We start from the raw sequence: 20,482 nt of genomic DNA on the forward strand, positions 1-20,482 counted from the left end.
AGGTTAGGAGTTGAGTTACAATCATGGCAATGGTGTCACCATCATGACTGCTTAGTGATCATGAATATGGAACAGCTACAGATGAGTAAATCTTGGTAACTATTCCGTAGTCACTTTTGCTACTTAGGTTGCATCTATATTGTAGAAATAATGCAGGTTGACTCCATTCTAAGTGCTGTAGCTCCAGCCTATTTCAGCCTGAAATGTATAGTTTTACAAGATCATCAGCCTTCTCTGTCAAAGAGAGATGGTGCCTCACAAAACCACAAATCCAAGGATTCCAAAACCACAAATCCAGCTAAATTAGCGTTATTTCTAGTGTAGATGCACCTTAGGTCATGATTGTGTCACTTTTGTCATGATTGTAACTCCCTCCACAACCTACTTTTACTAGGCATCAACTCCATGCGGAGACAGAGACAGGTGATAGAATCATGAAGCATGTTTCTCTCAGGCATGGGGAAGTCAGGCCAGGGGAGGCTGTAGGTGTAGAATACTAGCCATCATTTTTAGATCACTTTCCCCACAAAAGAAGTGGAGCTAACCAGATTACACCACATGGTCAAGCTAGACATGAGTTGTTCTTCCCAGGCTATTTTCAAGTTCTAACTCGCTGTCTTAATCCATTCCTAAATCCAAATATTCAGGAAAATAATTGGCTTTGCTAGGTTCCTTGTCTCTACAGCCTGTGGTACCATTCACAGTGCTTCCAATTCCATGGATTTTCTCCTGTTCTTCATCCTTTGGCGTTTCATCCAGCTTGTGATGAGGCACAAGAGACAGCCGCTCCACAGACTTCTTCTCTTTGCTACTTGCTTCTTTCACTTATGTTACCATTATATAGTTGCTTCCACTCTTCCTATTAATTCTATCAGGTACTGCAAGACTAGCAAGAGTGGGATTTTTTAAATCATTGCTGTTTATATGACAGAAGTACAGTACTAGAATTTGGAAAGGTGACATTTTAGGATGGCCATGCTGCCTGAGTGAATCTTGCAGCTGTACACTCCCCTAAAAAACTATTTTTCCAAGCTCGCCTCACATTCACAATAGTAAATCCACCTAGCCCTGTCCCTGCTCTTTTACCACCAGCAGATTAAGATCTTTCTTTTTGGGCAGCGCTTTGTTTTAATCATGTGGCGGCAGGATGTTTGAAAGAGGTGTGCTGAGTTTTTATCTTTCTTATGCCTTAAAATCTATTTTAAACTGTTTTAATCGTGTGTCTATTTTTATATAGAATTGAGATTTCATTTTTAAAACCTTTGTAAAATATGTTTTTAACTAAACTTTTATCTTAAGAACTTGTAGATCACTTGCACGAAGAAAGGCGGGGTATAAAAATAAAATAACATAAAAAGCACAACCCCAGCAATTGCAAGAGGAGAACTCTATCCCTAGTTAGGACTGAGGGTTTTTTAAAACTTCCATACAGAAGGTATCTGGAGAAAATAAAATGATAAATTATGCAACAGACCGTTGTTATACCTCAGTAGGCATCACAATAAGACATTGTACTGTAATGTAGATTTTTAAATATTTATTGTATTTTACGAGGTGACAATATATTTCACTTAATAAAGAAAAAAAGCTTGACTTTATATATAGACTTATTCAATAATGATTTGTATTACAAAATAATTCATTGTTGAGATTTCTTGCCATAAAAAGTAACGTTTTAAAGGAGAGATAGAAAAGGACTTTCTTTAACTTCTTCTGGAAATAACTTTCACGTGAATACTTTCTTCCAGCTAAATGAAGACAGGAAGAGCACAAAATAATTACATGAACTAGGAAATGTTTTCTTTTCCCTCTCTTCCCACGTAAAAAAAAGTTTTTACCCTAACTTATTTAAACATTGCAACAACCTGCTCAACAAATCTTCAGGAGAACCTGGTTAGCAGCAGCAGCAGAAGCAGGCAACAAAGTAATGTGTGTAAGTAGAAATGAAACATTTCCCCAGAAATTACACACTTTTTAGTATTTTTACATACTCTAAAAAATTAAGTAGCTTTACGACACTGAGTAAGTTTGAGCAACATACTTCCAAACAACTGTGTCTTGAGTCCGCATGGATGTATTACATTTGAAAAATACAAGTGAAGTCTTAAATTTGTTGTTTAACACATTGCTGATATGGAAGGATTAATAGCAAACCTAAACTGGGTTAGCATACCAACGAACTGTTAGCCCATTGTACATATTACACAGCTTGCAAGGGGATGAAATCCCAAACAAGACCCTTGTTTTCTCTTAGCCTTTGAAATCAAATATCAAGAGATGAACTTTATATATAAAAACATTCTGCTGACTGCTGTTTACTTCTTAGATTTTTCAGAATCTAGGCAGCAGCTTTATTTCCAATTGAGGCCATTGGTCCCTCTGTTTATACACTGACTGCCAGCATCTTTCCAGTAACCTTTTACATGCACACCATTTCCTCTCCCATTGAGCTATGACATCTCCCTTTTATGTGTTAAAAGCACAAGCCATATCCACTTTCTCCAACCTGAGGCTGTTCAGATGTTTATAAATTATGCTACAACTAGTAAGCCTACCCCTAAACCCGGGGGGGGGGGGGATGTGTCCCCCCTGTAAAGCTGATAATAAAATATTACCAATCACCTTGCACATGGGACAAATCAAACTTAGGCCTGAAACAGACAGTTCCGAAGCAGCATACTGCCGGTGATACTAGGGTTAGGGACCGCGCACCAAACGCACAGTCCCTAACCCTAGCATGGCATAGTGGTGGCATCCCATCCACACGGGCACCACCATCTTTACATAAGGGACCGCAGCGTATACACGTTGCTGTGCATCGCATACATCAACAGCATGCCAATGGTGCATTTGTGATGTGCACTCAGTGCTGTAAAAAGAACCAATTTTTCCCAGGTTCTTTTTACGCCGGAGGGACGCCGCACGGTTTGGCTGCTGCGGCGTCCCGCTGGAGGGAAACAGGCAATGTCCAGTCCAACCTTTTTTAAAGGTATGTACTGGGCCTTAAGCACACAAAAAGTAGCCACTACATCAGACAAATGCAGGTATTTCTCCACTCAAAGAGTAACTCTGAAGCTTGGCACACGCATGTAACAAATGACTAAAAGAGTGAACCTGTCTAACCTTGTTTTGTAAACCATAAAAGACACTGACATACTCAAGAATTATGTTTAATCTGGTCTAAGGAGTTCCGTTTTAAAAAAAATAACAGATGTTTCATAGTTTGTTTTCATTACTTTACTAAGACATAGGCACCTTTTCCCTTGGGCACAAATCACCCCTTTGCCAAAAAGAATCACCAGACGCCAATAAACACACATCAAAAAAAGGTTTAATAGTGTCACAAATATCCACTTTGCACCAGTATCATTGTGCTACCAGTGGGCAATGTAAAAAGACTCTAGTGTGGCAAAACTAGGTAACCATGCAATTCTTCAGGTAAACATACACACACATATATGCACAAACGTATGCACACACACACACTTAAAGCTCAGATTACTGTTTGTAACTCATGTTACCACACATTTCTTCACAGTGCACCATAATGCATATTGAAAATGTGTATTAGAAGCTAGGACAATCCAAATCTTAAGGATCAGAGAGGAAAAATAGATTGCAACCCTACCCAAACTCTTTGATGAGGGTTGGCGAGATGAGGGTTGGCGAGAACTTGGTGAGATCTTGTCAAGTCATAATTGGAAGAAAAGAAGGAACCATCACTAAGGATTCTAAGACTAATTGAAGGCTGTTGGCTCATGTTAAAAGACTAACTTGCTCATTTGACATTTATGCAATTTCAGGCAGAAAAAGAATGACCATATGATTGAGATTTTCTGAGTTTTACACACTGGTTCCTTTGGAGTTACAGACTATCAGCAATTTTCCAACCATCCTGCCCAGACTCACCCAAATCTAGACTGAAGCAAAGACAAGATATTTATGTAATTGTTTAATGGTGTTTCTTCTGTACTTAAATAAAGTCTGTTTCTGAGTCACTGCAGTGACCTGCAATCACTTTGAAAACCTGCAAGGAAACATACTTTCCAAAAAATATCATGAGTGTAATCCAAGCACCTGGGAGAGGGAGACATTCATGCAAGTGAGCTACTGCACTTCCTTAACCAGCCACTTGTTCCTATAACTGAGAACTACTTGGTTTGACAAGTCACTTTTCATTTTAATTTCCCCCAAATTTTCTACAGTATACGTGGAGAACCTGTACCCCCCAGATGTTGTTGAACTTCAACTCTAGTCAGCTCAATGCTTGCTAGGGCTGATGGAAATTGAGGTCCATCAATATCTGGAGGGCTGCAGATTACCCATTCCTGGTCAGTTATGTTATGTTGGGCACTGCAGTAAATAAAACTGATAGAAGGTTCCCAAGCCACTGCTGTCATAAACCCAGAGCCAATAGACTAGGCTGGCAAGAAGGCCCAACAGGAGTACCACAGAGCTGGGGAACTCAGAACATCAATTATGGCAGCTGCCCAAGGATGCTGGAGCCTGCCATTGGCCCTGCACTGATGCATTTTCTTTTCCAAAAATGGATCAAACAGGAATTCAAGATCCTGTTTGCAGGCAGCTGTCATTATACCTAGTGATATTTCCACTGGCAAACACTCAGACAACTGCTTCACAGAATATATCTGTGATCTTAGAATGTTACACTGGAAGTGGCTCTCAAGAGTACAAAAGATGAAATAGGAACAACAAAAATCCATTTAATTTTAAAAATAATCACTCTTCTGGAATTGATACATAGCAAAACCAAGCTAGGGGCATATCAATCCAAAGATTTCTCATGGCTAGAGATTTGGATTATCCCAGTCAAGTACTGATGTGATTTTATCTGTAAAGGCTTGTTATTTTTATGAAATACTACAAAAACAGTAAGATGTTTTTTACTTGGAGTCTCGTTCACCAAAGCAATGTAAAATGCCAATGATATTGGACAGATGGGTAGAGTCATTTGTTTAACTTACCCATGACTGAATATGCACAGATATGATAATTTAGGCTGTTATATGAAGACACTATTCACATGGCAGTATGAACTCCAGCACTCTTTTGGGGTAAAAGTGAAACAGTGTGAGGGTAAAAATTCAGAAGCGAATTGCTATTCCCTTTTGAAGTAGCACTTTACTCAGCGTCACTGGTGGTATATTTATTTAATATGGATATCGGAACAGCTGGAAAGAATACACTTGACACAGTACCACCTGCTCCTCTTTGTGAACTGTAATCCTATACCTGAAAAATTAAGCTCATTTTGGACATTGTTTAAACCACAGATCCTTTTTTATAATCTACACATGGGGAATGTACCAAAGAGGGAAGAAAAAAGACACATGCAGACAAGGGTTCAGAGGTGGAGGATATTATCAGCAACAGCACACTCTATTCATTATCCTATTTTTTATTTTATTTTTGAACTTCAGCTCTTCCATAAAAGCAGCTGAGTTCTGGGTTTCCCCCGCCAGTTCAGACTGCAGAACTGCTTTACAAGAAAGTGCTCAGAAGGCAGAAGAGGCCCATGTCGCAAAATTCAGTTATGCTCAGCTTCTCGAAGTCTGCATCCCACAGCAGTGATCAGTGCAGCCCCTTTGCCACTACCGTCTTCAGAAAGAAGGAATGTCACATCACATTTGGGAGCCAGATCCTTTACTGTTTGGTGCATGACCTTTGAAAAACTACATAAAAAAAAAAGAAAAAAGCAAGAGATTTAAGATTTGTTCCTCTACCATTCCACTCTAAGGCAACACCACTCAGAGCTTGAGAAGTTACTACAACCCCAAGAGTCCACACGCAGCATGGCAAAAAAGCACCTTTTCATGCTCTGAAGTTGCTGAACGAGGTTTCATTTGTCTAGCAATGCAACATGCATGGGTAATGAGTGACAGGAGAGGCTACCCTTCAGGCTGTGGTATCAATGGATATATCCAGCTACATGCACCCCATTTAACAGAGGTGCAACATGTGTGACCCTCCAGATGTTATTGGACTACAGCTTCCAGCACTCATGGGTGAAGATACAATTTGCTAACCAACATCTAGATCACATCTTGTTCCCTACCCCTGCCAGAGAGAAATGACCAGCAAGGATTGGCAGGTCAAAAAGGCTACACTGCTCTCTCTACTGTAAGAAACAAGCATAGCCCCATACAAAGTAAATCTGTGCCTAAGAACAGTGTGACTCTCTCTGAATCCAATTGCCTAGCACTGGGAATTCCCAAGGAAACCTGAGACAAAAGTAGTTCACTTCATTTTCAACTATGTGCTGGGTGAAGGAGATTCTCTTTTTATTAATCCTGGATTTCCTATCAGTTTCAGTGAATGACCCCAGGTTCTTGTATTAAGAAGAAAAATCTCCCTTAAATTTTCTATGATTTATTTTTATACCTGTCTCATATCTTCTTACTTGCCTTAAAAAACCAATGGCCCTTAACACTGTAAACTTTCTGCACAGGGGAGTTGCTTGAGATCATTCTAGTTGCCCTTCTCTGTGTCTTCTGTAACTGCACAATATCCTTCCTAATTTTCAATTACTGAGACTATATACATTTCAATATTTCAAGTGTGGCCAGTGCCAAGTCAGACTATTAGTCAACGAACCTCACTTTGGCCTACACTCGCTGGCATTGGCTCTCCAGGGTTTTAGACAGGAGTTTTCCACAGCCCCATTTGTTATTGGCTGGTTTTCAATGATGGACTATTAGCAAACACAGAATGTGCTATATACTAAGCTATGGCCCTTCCCTTAATGGGACAAAGCTACATTTTTGAAGCCCCATCACTGAGAATGTGACTTGTTGCCATATAGTGTATTATATTCCTTAGAATTCTCTTTATGTTTAAAAGACCTCATCAATATTACACAGAAGAGCAAGGGAAGCAAGCAGAACATCTAATTGACTGGGAACCTTCCTTCGTTACTTCCAAGATTAAGACCAGACATCCCACAGTAATTAAGAAAAAGATTCACTTGTTTCATACAGCAGTTCCCCCCCAAACTATCAAAGGTGCTGAACATATTTGGAAGATAGAGTTCAGCATTCTGGACACCCTCTTTAAAGCTTGGGTTAAAACCTAAAGCAGATTCACTGTAAGAGTAAGAGATTATGAGTTGCAGTCCAAAAAATCCAGAAGGTCAAAGGTTCCTCCTCCCTTCCTTCAAGCCACTGGGAATTGGCCACTTTAAGAACATAGAGGCAAACAATAAACACAAAATATCCCAAACTTACTGTGGATGAAGTTTATACAATGTGCCATCTACGCCGACAGTTATATCCAGATGGTCCAGTCCTCTGTTCTCCCTTATTTTGTCTACAACAGCAGCCATCCCAGCTCCACACAGCTGAGCTGCCCTTTTTGATACAACTCCACACACTGTTTTGACTATTATACTGTCATCACAGGTACCATTCAGACCAAGCTGCTGGAGAATTGCACGGACCTGAAGCAGCGCTAACCTATCGCTGTTGAAAAAGAAGGGAGGGGGAAACAGATTTTGAGCTAGTTTCCAAAAATATTTGTTCTAAATATTTTATTTAAAAGCATCTCTGGGCAAAGACATCACATTTCATATTGAGTGTCAAATTCTTATGTGACGTATTAAATCATTCATTTCAGAAATACAAATGCAACTGGCAAGAAAATGTTGAAGTATAGAATACTTCTGTTCCAGGTCCCACCCAGACATACCCTTTTCCATTACACTCCATTCCATTTCACCCACCCACTTCAATTTTCCATCCAATCCAAACATCAGGATGCAGCATTTTATATCCACTGAGTATAGTCAGTCTTTGCTGATCCATTTATGGAGAGCATTTATGTCCTCAACTTAGGTTGTTTGTTTGTTTTACTTTTCCTTAATTACTTTCTATACTACTGCAAACTTTGGGATTTTCTATGCCTGTTAATAATACCTTGGAGACTGAGGGTGAAATTGCATTGCACAGTTTATAGCAGTTTAATCCCACTTTGACTGCTAGCCCTCTACCCCATGGTATCCTGGGCTCTGTAGTCTCTATAATTCTTTGTTAGTGAGTTCTAAGTCCATATCCCTGAACTACACTTCTGACAATTAATTAGGGCTGCATCTACACTGAAGAATTAATACAGTTTGATTCTGCTGTAGCTGCCATGGCACAGTGCTGTAGAATTCTGGGGTTTGGAGTTTTGTGAGATATTCAGCTTTCTCTGTCAGGGCTCTGGTGCCACAAGACTACAAATCCTAGGATTCCATAGGATGGAGCCATGAGTTAAAGCAATGTCAAACTGCATTAATTCTGCAGTGTGGCAGTAGCCTAAATCTCTTCCCTCATCACTGTCCCCAGGATTCCATAGGATAGAGCCATGGCTGTTAAAAATGGGATCAAATTGCAATAATTGTTGAATGAGGGTATGCCCTAGTTCGCGGTCAATATATGGTATACAAATATAATAAATTCATATTAATATATTGTATCAATATATGGAATGCATCATATATTTTTCTTGTGTGTCGCAGGTTGGAATAAAGTGACACTAGAGCATTTGTTGGGAAACTTAATTCAACCAGATTTAAGGAAAGTTACCTTTTGTAGTGCAGCTACCTAAATCATCAGCCAACATAGCCAGTGCTGACTGATAGGTTCTGGGAATTGTAATCTCCCACTGCCCTCAAAAATCCTAACTCTAGATCTGACCATTATACCAGCCTCGTGCGACTCTACACCACCAAACTGTTTTCAAATGTTCAACATCCCTCCAAAATCAGGTTCAGGTTAGATATGAATGATGGCACTCTGAGAATATATAATCTGATTTGACCCACAAAAGGGGGCTAAAGATAAATAAGAAAGAATCAGCTGTTCTGGAGGCCATTAGGTATTATGGAGCCTCAATCTCTGCTTCTTTGAGGTAGATGGTAACCAAATGATGCTACAGTGATTAGTTTGGATTCTGCTACATCAACATCTAGTGGCAGTCAGCAATATTACAGTGCTGTGAGGGTGTAATAGTTAGATGCACCAAAAACACAGGAAAGAAACCATGAAAGATTACCAAAATATTGTGGAAATTCACAAGGAAACACTACTGACATAGAAATATTGCTGAAAGAAAGTGCCATTAACAGTACCGTTAATGCCAATTATCTTCCCTGCCTGGCATATCTAGCTCACTTACCTCTCAATCTGTGAAAGAAATTTTGTTTCAAAAATACTCCTAGTTTTCAGTGTTTCTGAAATTTGACCTCTGAATAGGAATCCCTTTTTTGTGAAGTCGATCAAGATGTTCCGGACAATTTCTCCCAAGTACATTCCACTGATCATCTTCTCATACCTATAATCATACACATAAGAATGTGTTTAGCAAGCATAGTCATGAAACCAACCAAGTGGACTGTTTTCTAAACCTTAATCAAAGGAAGCTTCTGAAGATGTAAAAAAAATTTTCCCCAATCTTGGAAAAGTTATTTTTCTGCACTATAATTCCCATATCCCCAGCCAGCATAGCCAGGAACTGAAGGAGTTCATGCATGTAACTCCCCCCCCACACACACACACACAAAAGCAACTTTTCCATGCTCTATTTTTTTCATTTTCCCTTTGGCAAAGCATTATGGACTGGGATCAGTGAAATTAAAAATTCTTTGTTTGGGATTTATTTGTAGTGGAATGTCTCTACAATGTTGCAGAAGGTTGTTCAAGAAAGGGACAATCAGATATCTCCTTCCTTTCTTGTCCAAAATCACTCTTCTGCCAGTTGATTTCAAAGATCTACTGATGGAATAATCTATCAGCAGAACTGCTATGATGCCTATAATTTGTCAGAGAAGAGTAAGAAAGAGGCAGGAAAACTGCAAGGTGATTAAAAAAGAATGGTGCAAAATCAAATAAGAACAGCTTCTTTTTTGCACCATTCTTTTTCTATATAGGCAAATGTGCAGACTTTTTATGCTCGATCCAAAGCTCCCAAAACAGGGACACATCAAAAAGATGGCATAACATTAGATGAAGGCACTCTTAACTAATTTCCAACATCCCTAGCCAGGGAAGGGTTTGGATTCAGCATAGCTTCAGTAGTCTTAGTGTCACTCAGTTACTTCACAGACATCTTGGTCAGTTAGGACTGCTCTTCTAGGGAGAGGACTTGATTTATGCAAATCCTCTCAGCTGCTCTTCCTCACCTCCACACTGCCCAGCTGAAATTTTGGGAAAGTGTAAGAAGAAAAATGGAAGGAAGGAACAGAAGGACAAGAGGGCTTATGGTGCCAGAAACTCCCCCATTCTAGTAGCCCAAATGTTCCCTTCGCATTTCTCACCACACAGCAGCAGGAAATACCTTTGCTTGCCACTATTTAAAGAGTATTCGTCAACAGCTTTGTCATAGATCGTCCTGATGTCATCTAGGCATCCGTTGTCCCCAAAGGCACCCCATTCCATGTTCACGCACATTCTCCCTTGTTCTCCTTCTACCATCTCTATGTTTCTCATTTCCTCCATGTAACATGCATTACTGCCAGTTCCTGCAATGAGGAAATCATTCAATTCAGTACCAGAATGGCAGTTTGTTGCTATCCTTCAAATGCCTCTAGGGTAGAGAAGGACACAAATACAAATACTTTGAAGCTAAGGGTGATCTTGAAAAAAACTAAACAACATCATGGGATTATTCTGGTCATATGGTTTGGAACAATCACACACTCTGTCCCAATCTCCTTAGCAAAAGTGAGAATACAACCATAATAGCAAAATAATGGAACATATACATATTGTATCATTACATTATTTGGGCACATAACAATCATACTCTTTTGGCACTGGGCAAATGTAAAGAGGCCCTACTTTCAGACTAGGGGAGGGATACAGTAGAAGGTGTACTTCTGCCTATGGCACTTCCCACCACCAATTTCAAGTTTGCCCACTGTGAACATGTGGCTCCTGACAAAACTACTACCATATGAATGTAGCCCTTGAGAGAATACAAGGTTGCCCAACACAGGTTTACAAAGTTTTGGATAAGAAATAAAACTGATTACTTTTTTCAGAAAAGAAAAACTGGATTAATTAAATCACTCTGAATAACATTAACTATTATGTGTGAATTTTAAAATAACATTGCACCCCCTCCCAAACCAAATTAAAGCAGGCCTCATACCCACCCACAATGAGTCCAATTTCACAATTTGGATCTTCATAGGCACAAGTCATCATAGTCCCAACTGTATCATTCACCACTGCCACAACATCCAGATCAAATTCCTTCAAAGAAACAACATGATACCATAATTGGTTTTAATAAAACACACCAAAACAGTTTCCACTACAGTTCTAGTTCAGCGGAGCAAGTCTATGTCTACCATTTACAATTACCTCATAATAATCAAGAAAATAGGATTTTGTTTCATATAGAGTAATGCAATCTTCATGTTGATTGACTAGAAAGATCCGCTGAGTATATAAATCAAAGGCATTGAATATCCTAGTTCTAATTACCAAGTAATACTATAATTTTCAGAGTGCTAGACTTAGGATATCCCAGGTCAAGTTCCCACTTAGCCATGAAAGTCAATGGGTGAAACTGGGACAGTTACACTCTTAGTTTGACCAACCTGACAGAGTTGTTATGAAGGTAAAATGTGCAAGAGAAGAGCCATGTGCATTCCCCTGAGTTCATTGGAAGAACGATGATATATATAAATGTAACAAATAAAATAAAATATACTAGTTACATTGACTGTATCTAGACTGCAATACACTTTTAGTTCATTTCAATGTAATAGATTACACACACAAAAGACTTTCTTTCCTTATTTTACATTTCTCTTCAAAGATAGTTCCCAGTACTTAACTTGTATAAGTCAAGCAAAAAGTGCACCAAATAAAAATTGTAGGACAGCAGGGCTAAGAATATCTCATACTGTAACATCCAACTGAATAATACATTTAAAAGATGCAAAAAAGGTACAGAATAGTTACTGAGTTTCTTCATCTATTTCAAGAATTCACAAGTGGAGAACAGATGTGTTCAGTCCTATTGATTGCTCACAACTAGCAGAACTGAGCAAGATCTAACAGAACCAAGTCTGCAGCTCCCAGTGCATCCCCAAACTACATCTGGATCCTTATGACCTGGTTTTGGGGCAGCAGAAAGACTAAAGGCAGTGTGGAGGAGGAAAACTGTCTTGTGACCAGTGGCAAAATGTTGAATGTATTCCCCCAACTCTAATCAGACTTGTCTGGTGTGTCATGGTCTATAGTACTCATGTCATCTTTATTTTTGTGCGAACCTCCACCCCTTTCATCTCACTAATGTTTCCATTTTTGATAGTAACAGGGAGTTTAGTACCAGCTCTAGCTCTTTCTCTTCTACAAATCCTTCCAAATAACTTAAGAAGTTCTAAAAAGTTGTCAGCAGATAGAATTGGACAGAAGGTTTATCTGAGTCTACCATTGATCTCCACAGGGTTTGTAGCAATTTTGCAAGGATTTCTGACTCCCAGTTGTTTTAAAAGCGCAGCAGAATGTGACTCCCCAATGTTGCAAATATATTACTGAAATGAAGAAACCTTGAAGTAACCAGGAGGGATTTCTGTGTAGAAAGACTCGGAGCTCTGTTCTTTTCTGGTACTCAATACACATTCCTGGGTAGAATTCTTTAATTCTATGTCTATTGGCTATTCTACCAGGCTCTAGCTGGTGGATCGTGGGGTTTACTTTTTTGTTTTGTTTTGTTCTGTTTTAAAGAGAGATAAATCTCTTAGACAAGCCTGAAATCTCCTCACCTCTGCAATTATATCGTGGCATACCTTATTATCGCCTGTTATATGCTGAGCCACACTGGTCTAGTTTTATGAAAACAACTCACAGGGCCTAAGATCTGCAAATAACATTTCTGTCTTACTAGCATTTAAAACTGAGTTTATAAATTCTGCTTCATGTTTCCAGGGTCAAACAATAGCTACAGGTGACTTTTAGAATTTCGCTACCTATTTGAAACCATAAACCAAAATGCTGTCTCCTGTGTAATATACTGACAGTGACTACCTCAAATTAATCCAAGGATTAGAACAGGGGAACACATAGGAATGGTGTGGGATGTAACAAGGAAGACTGCAGCACTGGCATGGAGTCAATGAACCTCATACTTCACATGTACCAAAGTGTCTTCTGCCCATGCTGAGGTATATCAGAATCTAAGTGATTATATCACCATTCTGTCATAACAGGCCTTTTGACTAATCACATTTTGTTGTTGTTATTATATTTCAACAAAATATATTTATGGCGACTCTATCAATGACAGCCCTGGTCATCAACAGCCCTGCACTGGTCTTGCAAACTCAGGATCTTTACTTCTTTTAGTCAATCCATCTGTCATGCAGTCTTCCTCTTTCCCTATAGCTTTTCAATTTACCAAGCTTTATCGCCTTTTCAAACAAGTCATCTCATTATATGACCAAAATACAATAGCCACAGTTTAGTTATTTTGGCTTCTAGTGACAGTTCAGGCTTAATTTGCTCCTGAACTCATCATATTACTTATACATATTTTGTAGAAGAGAGGCATACTGTCACAAACTGTTACTAGCAATAATAACAAAAGAGCATATCTGCCTATATTTTTCAGATTATCTCCACATGAGTCATTTGTTGGAAATCAGGAAATCTCACTAGTGGCATAAAAATGTGAATAACTCAGTTTATCTAGTTTTTTCTTTATGCATACCTTAACTTTTAAATAAAGTACCCTGTTTTTAAACTGCATTTGCAACAGTGACTCATATCCAACAGGCCATTAATTTTTAAATGATCCAATATGATCTGTTAATTTTACCTAAGTCAAAAGAAATTCTCACGTACTCCGGAGAGAGAGAAATAGAAAGAAATTAGAATATTCTCAGGGGAAGAAAACATTTCAGGAAATGGAGGAAAGGTTTTAGTTCAGTGCTACTTAATGTACCATCAAAATAAATTTAAAAAGAAAATTCTCACCTCTCTTCTTTTAATTCCTTCCCTTAGCAAATAAACAACATCTTCTCCTTCACAGTCAGTAGCCTTAAAGCCCTTGGTCCAGTTCAAAAGAATGCCCTAAAAAAGAAAAAAGAAAGAAGTTTTTGATTCCATTCATTGTAGCATTAATACTAATCAGAAATAATCATCATAGGACATCCAGGGAGATACCAAATCCAGTCAGTTGGTGAATAACTAGGGTATCAAGTATTCTTCCTACCATGAATGATATTCTGCTGGACTGTCTTGGTCAGAAAAATGCCTCACCTGGACCTAAGATGGCTCAGAGGGCAAAAACATGGTGAACTTGCCCCCAAACTCTTTAGTAAGTAACATTTTAGCCGCCCAAAAAAAAAACCCAAATAGAGGGTGCTGGTTGTTGTGTGGCTTCAAGTTGCTTCTGATTTTGACGACCCTAGGGCAAACATATCACAAGATTTTCTTCACAAGATTTTCTCATAGGCGTTTTGCCCTTGCCTTCCTCTGAAGCTGAGAGTGTATGGCTTGCCCAAGGCCACCCAGTGAGTTTCAATGGCTGAACAGGGATACAGAATCCTGATCTCCAGAGCCATATTCCATAGTGCAAACCACAACATCACATTGGCTCTCACAGGGTGCTGGTAGTGCCTCAAAAACAACCTTAGGGGCTACATCAAACAGTCTGCATTTATCCAGCCCTCATATAGGGGGTGCAGATTAGCAGCCTATATTGTCTAATCTGGGCAGCAATTTCAGGATGGTTTTTAAGGCACCCAGATGACCTAGGGAAAACATAGAAACACTGAGTTGTAAGAAATGTAGCTTCCTGGAATGGAGTACGAGGGGGGAGTGGGATTAATGGAATCACATTTCAAATGGAATGAAATTAGCATTAAGACCATTTATACTTTAATGAGTAACAGGAACACATTATTCTTAAAAAGTATCTTTCAAAGCTCTAAACCTAAAACCTGGGAGGAAGTGGGTGTGCTGTGTATTCCTGGATATTACAGCTGTATATCAAGCAAAGAAGTGAGAGGGCCTTAATCAAAGCCACACCAATCCTCAACACTTCCAGATAGCAAAATGAATTATTCCTCTCTGAAAATCTGGAGACACTGGCAGTCAAGTTGACCAATCTGAATCACATGGACCACATGGACTCTGGTAAAAAGCCTCCTTCCTTTGTTCCATCTATTGCAACAGCACCAGGCAGCTCACAGGGACTGCATGGGAAGGCAGCTGACTGTCACTGCTGCAGAGAAGGCTGAAAATCTGGAGCAAAAAGTAAGGTTTTATCATTTGGATTAAAGGGGAAGAAAGGCCAAATTGGGTGTGGCCCAATTTGGGGGTTTTGGTCCTGTGTCATTTAAACAGGACGAAGTGAGCTGGGAAGGGGATTCGAAGTAAACAACCTAGGTAGACAAGCCCTTTGAAAGAATTCTTTACAAATTAATTCATTGCCTCAGTCTTTCAAATATTCCACAATTATTTTAAAATGAATTATTTTATATCCCATTAGTATATGCCAGCAACACTGTTTCTGAGATAACGGCTATCTCCCTTTTTTTATTTGTTACTGGGTAGTATGGGTGCATGACACTTTTTAAAAAAAATCTAACAACTGAGTTTAACAAATCATTTTTCTTAATGTTTTAATGTCAAGAAATTAATGTGCCCGAACATTCACCTTTCTGAGTTCTGCTTAACTCATTCACTGAAACTTAAAAATCTACTCTGAAAACACAGTGCTGAAAAGTTCCATTATAGAAAAAGCACCAGCAACTTACAGCATCTAAGCTTGTCTGTCTGCAAGGGAAAGAAAATGTAAAGCCCAAGGGCAGCCGTGCACCTTTTATTCCCATGTAATCCAAGAAGTCCGAGATGCAGGTAACAATGTGATCAAACAGCTTTAAAAGCAAGAGAGAGAATGATTATATCACAAGCAAGTGTCCATGGACCAGCATCCTTTGTCATATCTCAGGCATAAATTGTGTTCAATAAAAACACATTGTGTTATTCATGCAAAGTGTTTTTATTGGACACTGCACAATGGTCATTTCTAGCTGAAGAGGTGGAAGCACAGATTTGCATGTGGAACATGTCCCAACAAGCATTGGGTGGGATATACACATTCTGCAATGAGCTTTTGTTCATTCCATAATGGGGCCAAAGGTGGAATATGTACCAATGTTCACCATATAGCTCACTGCAGCTGCACAACGGGTGTCAGCCATATATATTTAGCAGTGATTCACATATATTACACCACAGTGGTATCCAGTACAGGACTGCATGGTACAAGCAGAAAATAACTCCACTAAAGACTGTTTATACTATGTTGTAGCAATGTAGGCATTATTTTAACAATACTTGCAACTAGTAACCATTGAGGCATTGTTGAAGAATGTGTAATAGCTCACCTCATCTCCGGTACCCTGCATGACCTCTATAGGAATGGCATATATTTTATTATGCATTTCTACCATTCTCCTTTTTCCACTTCGAATCTTCACAAGCAAAACACGAAAATTTGTTCCTCCAAGATCTAAAGCCAGAAAATCTCCATTTTCTGCAAACAGAAAATGGCAAGAAGTCAGGAATAAAGCATCTATTGCTTTTGAACATTCAGCCTTTGCCAGTTTTATTTGTGGGACTACAAGAGAAGGATGTGGAATGAATAACAGAGGTTCTTTGCCCCGTGTATGGGCCAAAATACAGAGAACATTATCACATGTTTAAAAGGAGACATACTGCATGCTTCTACTGGTCACTTAGTTTAGTGAAAGGGCAGCCATGATCCCACACTAATCCCAAAGTGTGCATCAGTTTTCTGTTGCAACCATTTCCTCCTGGCTGTTATTTGCCCCCAAAGGTTATCCAACCAGCAGAAATGATAAGCAATGAAGCAGAGCAGTGACATAGACAAGCTCTTGAGTGCAATTGACTTCATGAGTCCCTTTCATAAAAGGTTTAGGAGGATGTATGTATTGGCAGCTGCTTTCTCTTTAAAATAAAAGCAATCATGTGAACATGTGAAAAAAAGATTTGGATCTAAAAGATTTCCTGAAAAGAAAAGTGGGGGTGCAGAAAAAAGCACATTCTAATGCAAATAGACTCTTCTAACACAGGCAAATTTGGACTACATAGAAATAATAAATGTCATAACGTGTGCACACAAGACATGGAATATTTGCCAGCAGATGGTGCTGCTGTCCCACTTCCATTTAAAGAATGTGTTCTTGCAAAGCAACATGAATCAGAGGTTCTGTTCTAATTTTTTTTAATTGCCCTGAATTATCATGAAGAATAGGCAATAAAGAAGAGAATAACAGGCCAGGGGATTGAGAGGGTCATTTCACCTGGGGAAATGAGAACAACCTGAGCAGCATATCAAAAAGCCACTGGAAGTAATATAACTAGCCAATTAACATGTAAACTCCATTTGCCATGCAAAGCATTATTGCAATCTTAAGTTGTTTTTTGAATTCAGTTTCAAGAGCAATTGCAAGGGAGGAATTATTAAGGAGCAGCACAAATTTAAAAACACAGAGCAGCTTCCATTTTGAGAGTGGTGAAATTTTCCTTTCTCATTTCAGTTTTCTTTCCTGGAGCAATTTTTCCTCACTGGCTGGTTATTTAAGCTGGAATCCTAAGGATACACTAGCAGATGTACCTTTTCATGCTAGCAATAAAATCACAAACACACACAAAAAGCTTCCCATCTGCACACAGTATAAGGGACTAGCTGGAAAGCTAGGGCTGGTGAACAGGCAGAGCTCAGCCACCCCACCCACCCGTCTGCTCTTGCCTCCCTGATTGCAACACCCATTTATCACCACTGGAATGTTACTGCTCCAGAATATCATTACTGCCTTACTGTTACCAGGATGCCACAAGAAACTTGCATTATACAAAAGCACACTCCATTGGCATTGAAAAGGATACTAGCCTTTATGCAGCTTTTTTCGAAGCTGTTTTCTTCATTTCATAGGATAGTTGTTTTATTTTTATTTTTCTCTCCGAGTCATTATTTGAAATCATTTAAACACATGCAGGAAAAGCAGTACAGTGTGCCTGCGTCATACGCAGGTACACTTTACGCGGCTTTCAGCATACGCTGAAAGCTGCACGGGGAGGAAGGGGCGGTGTGTCCCATAGGGATGAGCGCGTGCCCATGGCACACGTGCGCTGCCACGCCGCCATGTGCACAAGCCCCATTAATTTAAATGGGGCTCGAGCATAGGCATTGTTTTATGCGGGGGAGTCCGGAACGGATCCCCCGCGTAAACAAAGGGTGCATTGTATAATAATATTTTTAAATCAATCTAGTGTTATGAATGGCCATGTTTATAATGTCTTTTGTATGCATCTCATTGGTTTTACTTCTTCATTTATTTATACATGTTTGATAAATAAGACAATCAGAAACATGCAAAGAAAATATGTGCCTATTTGTGGATTACAGAGAGATAGATAGATAGATAGATAGATAGATAGATAGATAGATAGATGAAAAAAACTATACTGGTTGCTCAAGTGTCATTTCAAGGATTGAAAAGATACCTGTTCCATCAGGTGTGCTGCGAACAAAGGTAGGTAGCATTTTTACTTTGGCGTGGTCGTGTGATTTCTTCCTGAGGCCAGCTTCAATTTCCAAGCGCATTCTCTTCTTCACCTGCAGGAGCTGTTCATGAGTGAGTTTAAACTCTGCCAGGGTCTCGTTGATCTGACGGTGCTGCTCAGCCAACCTGTAGGCAACCGCTGTCACCATTGCAGCTCCCTTTCCACTGCCGCTCTCAGAGAGCAAGAACCGCACATCTGAGTCAGGCACTAAGCGTCTCACTGTTTTGTGCAGGCGCCTGGCATATCTGCAACAACCAAAAATATTTTTTATAATCAATAGTACATTACTTTGACTAAAAAAAGTCACTATGGCCTGGTACAAATGGGTGGGTTCTAGGGTTCAGGTGCGCACAGCGTCCGGATGCTCCCAAACCCTAGCACGTAACAGTGGTGTTATATGGCGGCCTCCTGGCCACACAGGGGCCACCATGATGATGTACATGCCGTACAGCATCCAGACATTGCTGGCAGGAAGTGGCGTCATGGCAGAGCCCTTTCCTCTTTGTGGCATCTTGTCCTGTTTGTGGCACCGCAAAAAAGAAGCCGCTCTAGGCAGTTTCTTTTTGGCAGGGAGTCTGTGCTGCAGCGTGCAACTGCTACAGTACTGATTCAGGGCAAAGACGGTTGGCATGGAGCCACCTGTCTGTCGAGCCCTTATATCAACTTAAAGATCCATCACAGGGAACTCAGTGGACCTTCAAATAATCTTGAACTGCAACATCCAGCAAGGCCTGACCAGAATTATCAATATGGAGAGATAATGGGCATTGTAGTTTGAAAACATTTGAAGGACCACATGATTCCCATCTCCAGACAGTTAAAGGGTAAGGAAGCAATGTGGCCATCCAGATGTTGTTGGGCTGCAATTCATTTCTCCTCTGGCCAACACAGCCAAAGATAAGGAATGATGGAAGCTGCAGTCCATCAATATCTGGAGAGCTTCATAGTCCCTGTTCCTGATCTAGTATAATAGTACCACACCGGACAATAGCTAGGAGCAGCTGTGATAATAAGGCACCAGACAAAAAGATGTAATTGAAGTAAAATATAAACAATTGTTGCCTGTTTCAAACCAAACCAATACTATCTGTGCAAAGAAATCATATGGGTAGATGGAATATGGCTTCTTCTCAAAGCCTGCTTTGTTATTACCGCAAGATATACAATCCCAGTACAGAAGGGAACAGCTCATTCAACTGATCAGTGTGACTCTTCATTATAGACATTACTGGAGCAGGGTGAGAACCACAAGGAGGCAGATCTCAAACTCTCCCAGAAAAATATGCCTAAGTGAAGTGGTGCTACCAATGGTGTGAGCACCTAGGTCCACAATTACTCACCATTCGAACATACAAAGGCTGTTCACTTGTATGCACATATTGCCTACAATTATCTATCCATGCTACACCTACTGCATGCAACCCCACAGAAAAAGATTACTTTTTCTCTGGAAATGTTAACATTCTAAGACCAAGAACTGTAATTCTACCTTATTTACCTTACTTTGTCTTAAGTAAAACCAAAATGTCCACCCAATTTTGGCACATGCAGTAAGTCAGCCCTAAACAAAGTTATTCAGAAACAAGTCTTGCAAATTGGAAGGTATGCTGATTATGAAAATCACATCCTATCAGGCAAGGGGGAGGATGTGTGTCCCAGATCCATGGAAATATACATGTCATCAACCACCTTCCAAAATACATCCACATGAGGACATACTCTGCCACATGGGAGCCACTCACAGAAACTTCAATTTCAAAGTAGTGTAAAGGGGGCCTCTCCAAAGGAAGGAGGTTACAACAGAAGCTACTAACTGTGGGAAGGGAAGTTAGCATTCTGCTCTGAAACTCAATTGAGCTACACATTAAAAAGGA

General features: G+C 39.7%; 1 protein-coding gene across 1 annotated transcript in view; it reads right to left on the reverse strand.

The window, feature by feature from the left end:
- Positions 1 to 1,602: 1,602 nt before the first annotated feature.
- LOC149318792 (hexokinase-1-like) overlaps positions 1,603 to 20,482 on the reverse strand; it is a 57,839-nt gene continuing 38,959 nt past the window's right edge. Inside the window, exons 10-18 of the mRNA XM_089510468.1 lie at positions 18,549 to 18,853; positions 16,406 to 16,554; positions 15,773 to 15,892; positions 13,986 to 14,081; positions 11,153 to 11,252; positions 10,333 to 10,516; positions 9,175 to 9,330; positions 7,245 to 7,478; positions 1,603 to 5,693 (exon numbers count right to left, since the gene is read on the reverse strand). Coding sequence (XP_089366594.1) covers positions 5,549 to 5,693; positions 7,245 to 7,478; positions 9,175 to 9,330; positions 10,333 to 10,516; positions 11,153 to 11,252; positions 13,986 to 14,081; positions 15,773 to 15,892; positions 16,406 to 16,554; positions 18,549 to 18,853 — 1,489 coding nt within the window. The 3' untranslated portion in view covers positions 1,603 to 5,548. The remainder of the gene's footprint in view (positions 5,694 to 7,244; positions 7,479 to 9,174; positions 9,331 to 10,332; positions 10,517 to 11,152; positions 11,253 to 13,985; positions 14,082 to 15,772; positions 15,893 to 16,405; positions 16,555 to 18,548; positions 18,854 to 20,482) is intronic.

Source organism: Sceloporus occidentalis, unplaced genomic scaffold (assembly GCF_023333645.1).
Source record: "Sceloporus occidentalis isolate IW3139 unplaced genomic scaffold, rSceOcc1.0.p SCAF_2, whole genome shotgun sequence".
Taxonomy (NCBI): Eukaryota; Metazoa; Chordata; class Lepidosauria; order Squamata; family Phrynosomatidae; genus Sceloporus; species Sceloporus occidentalis.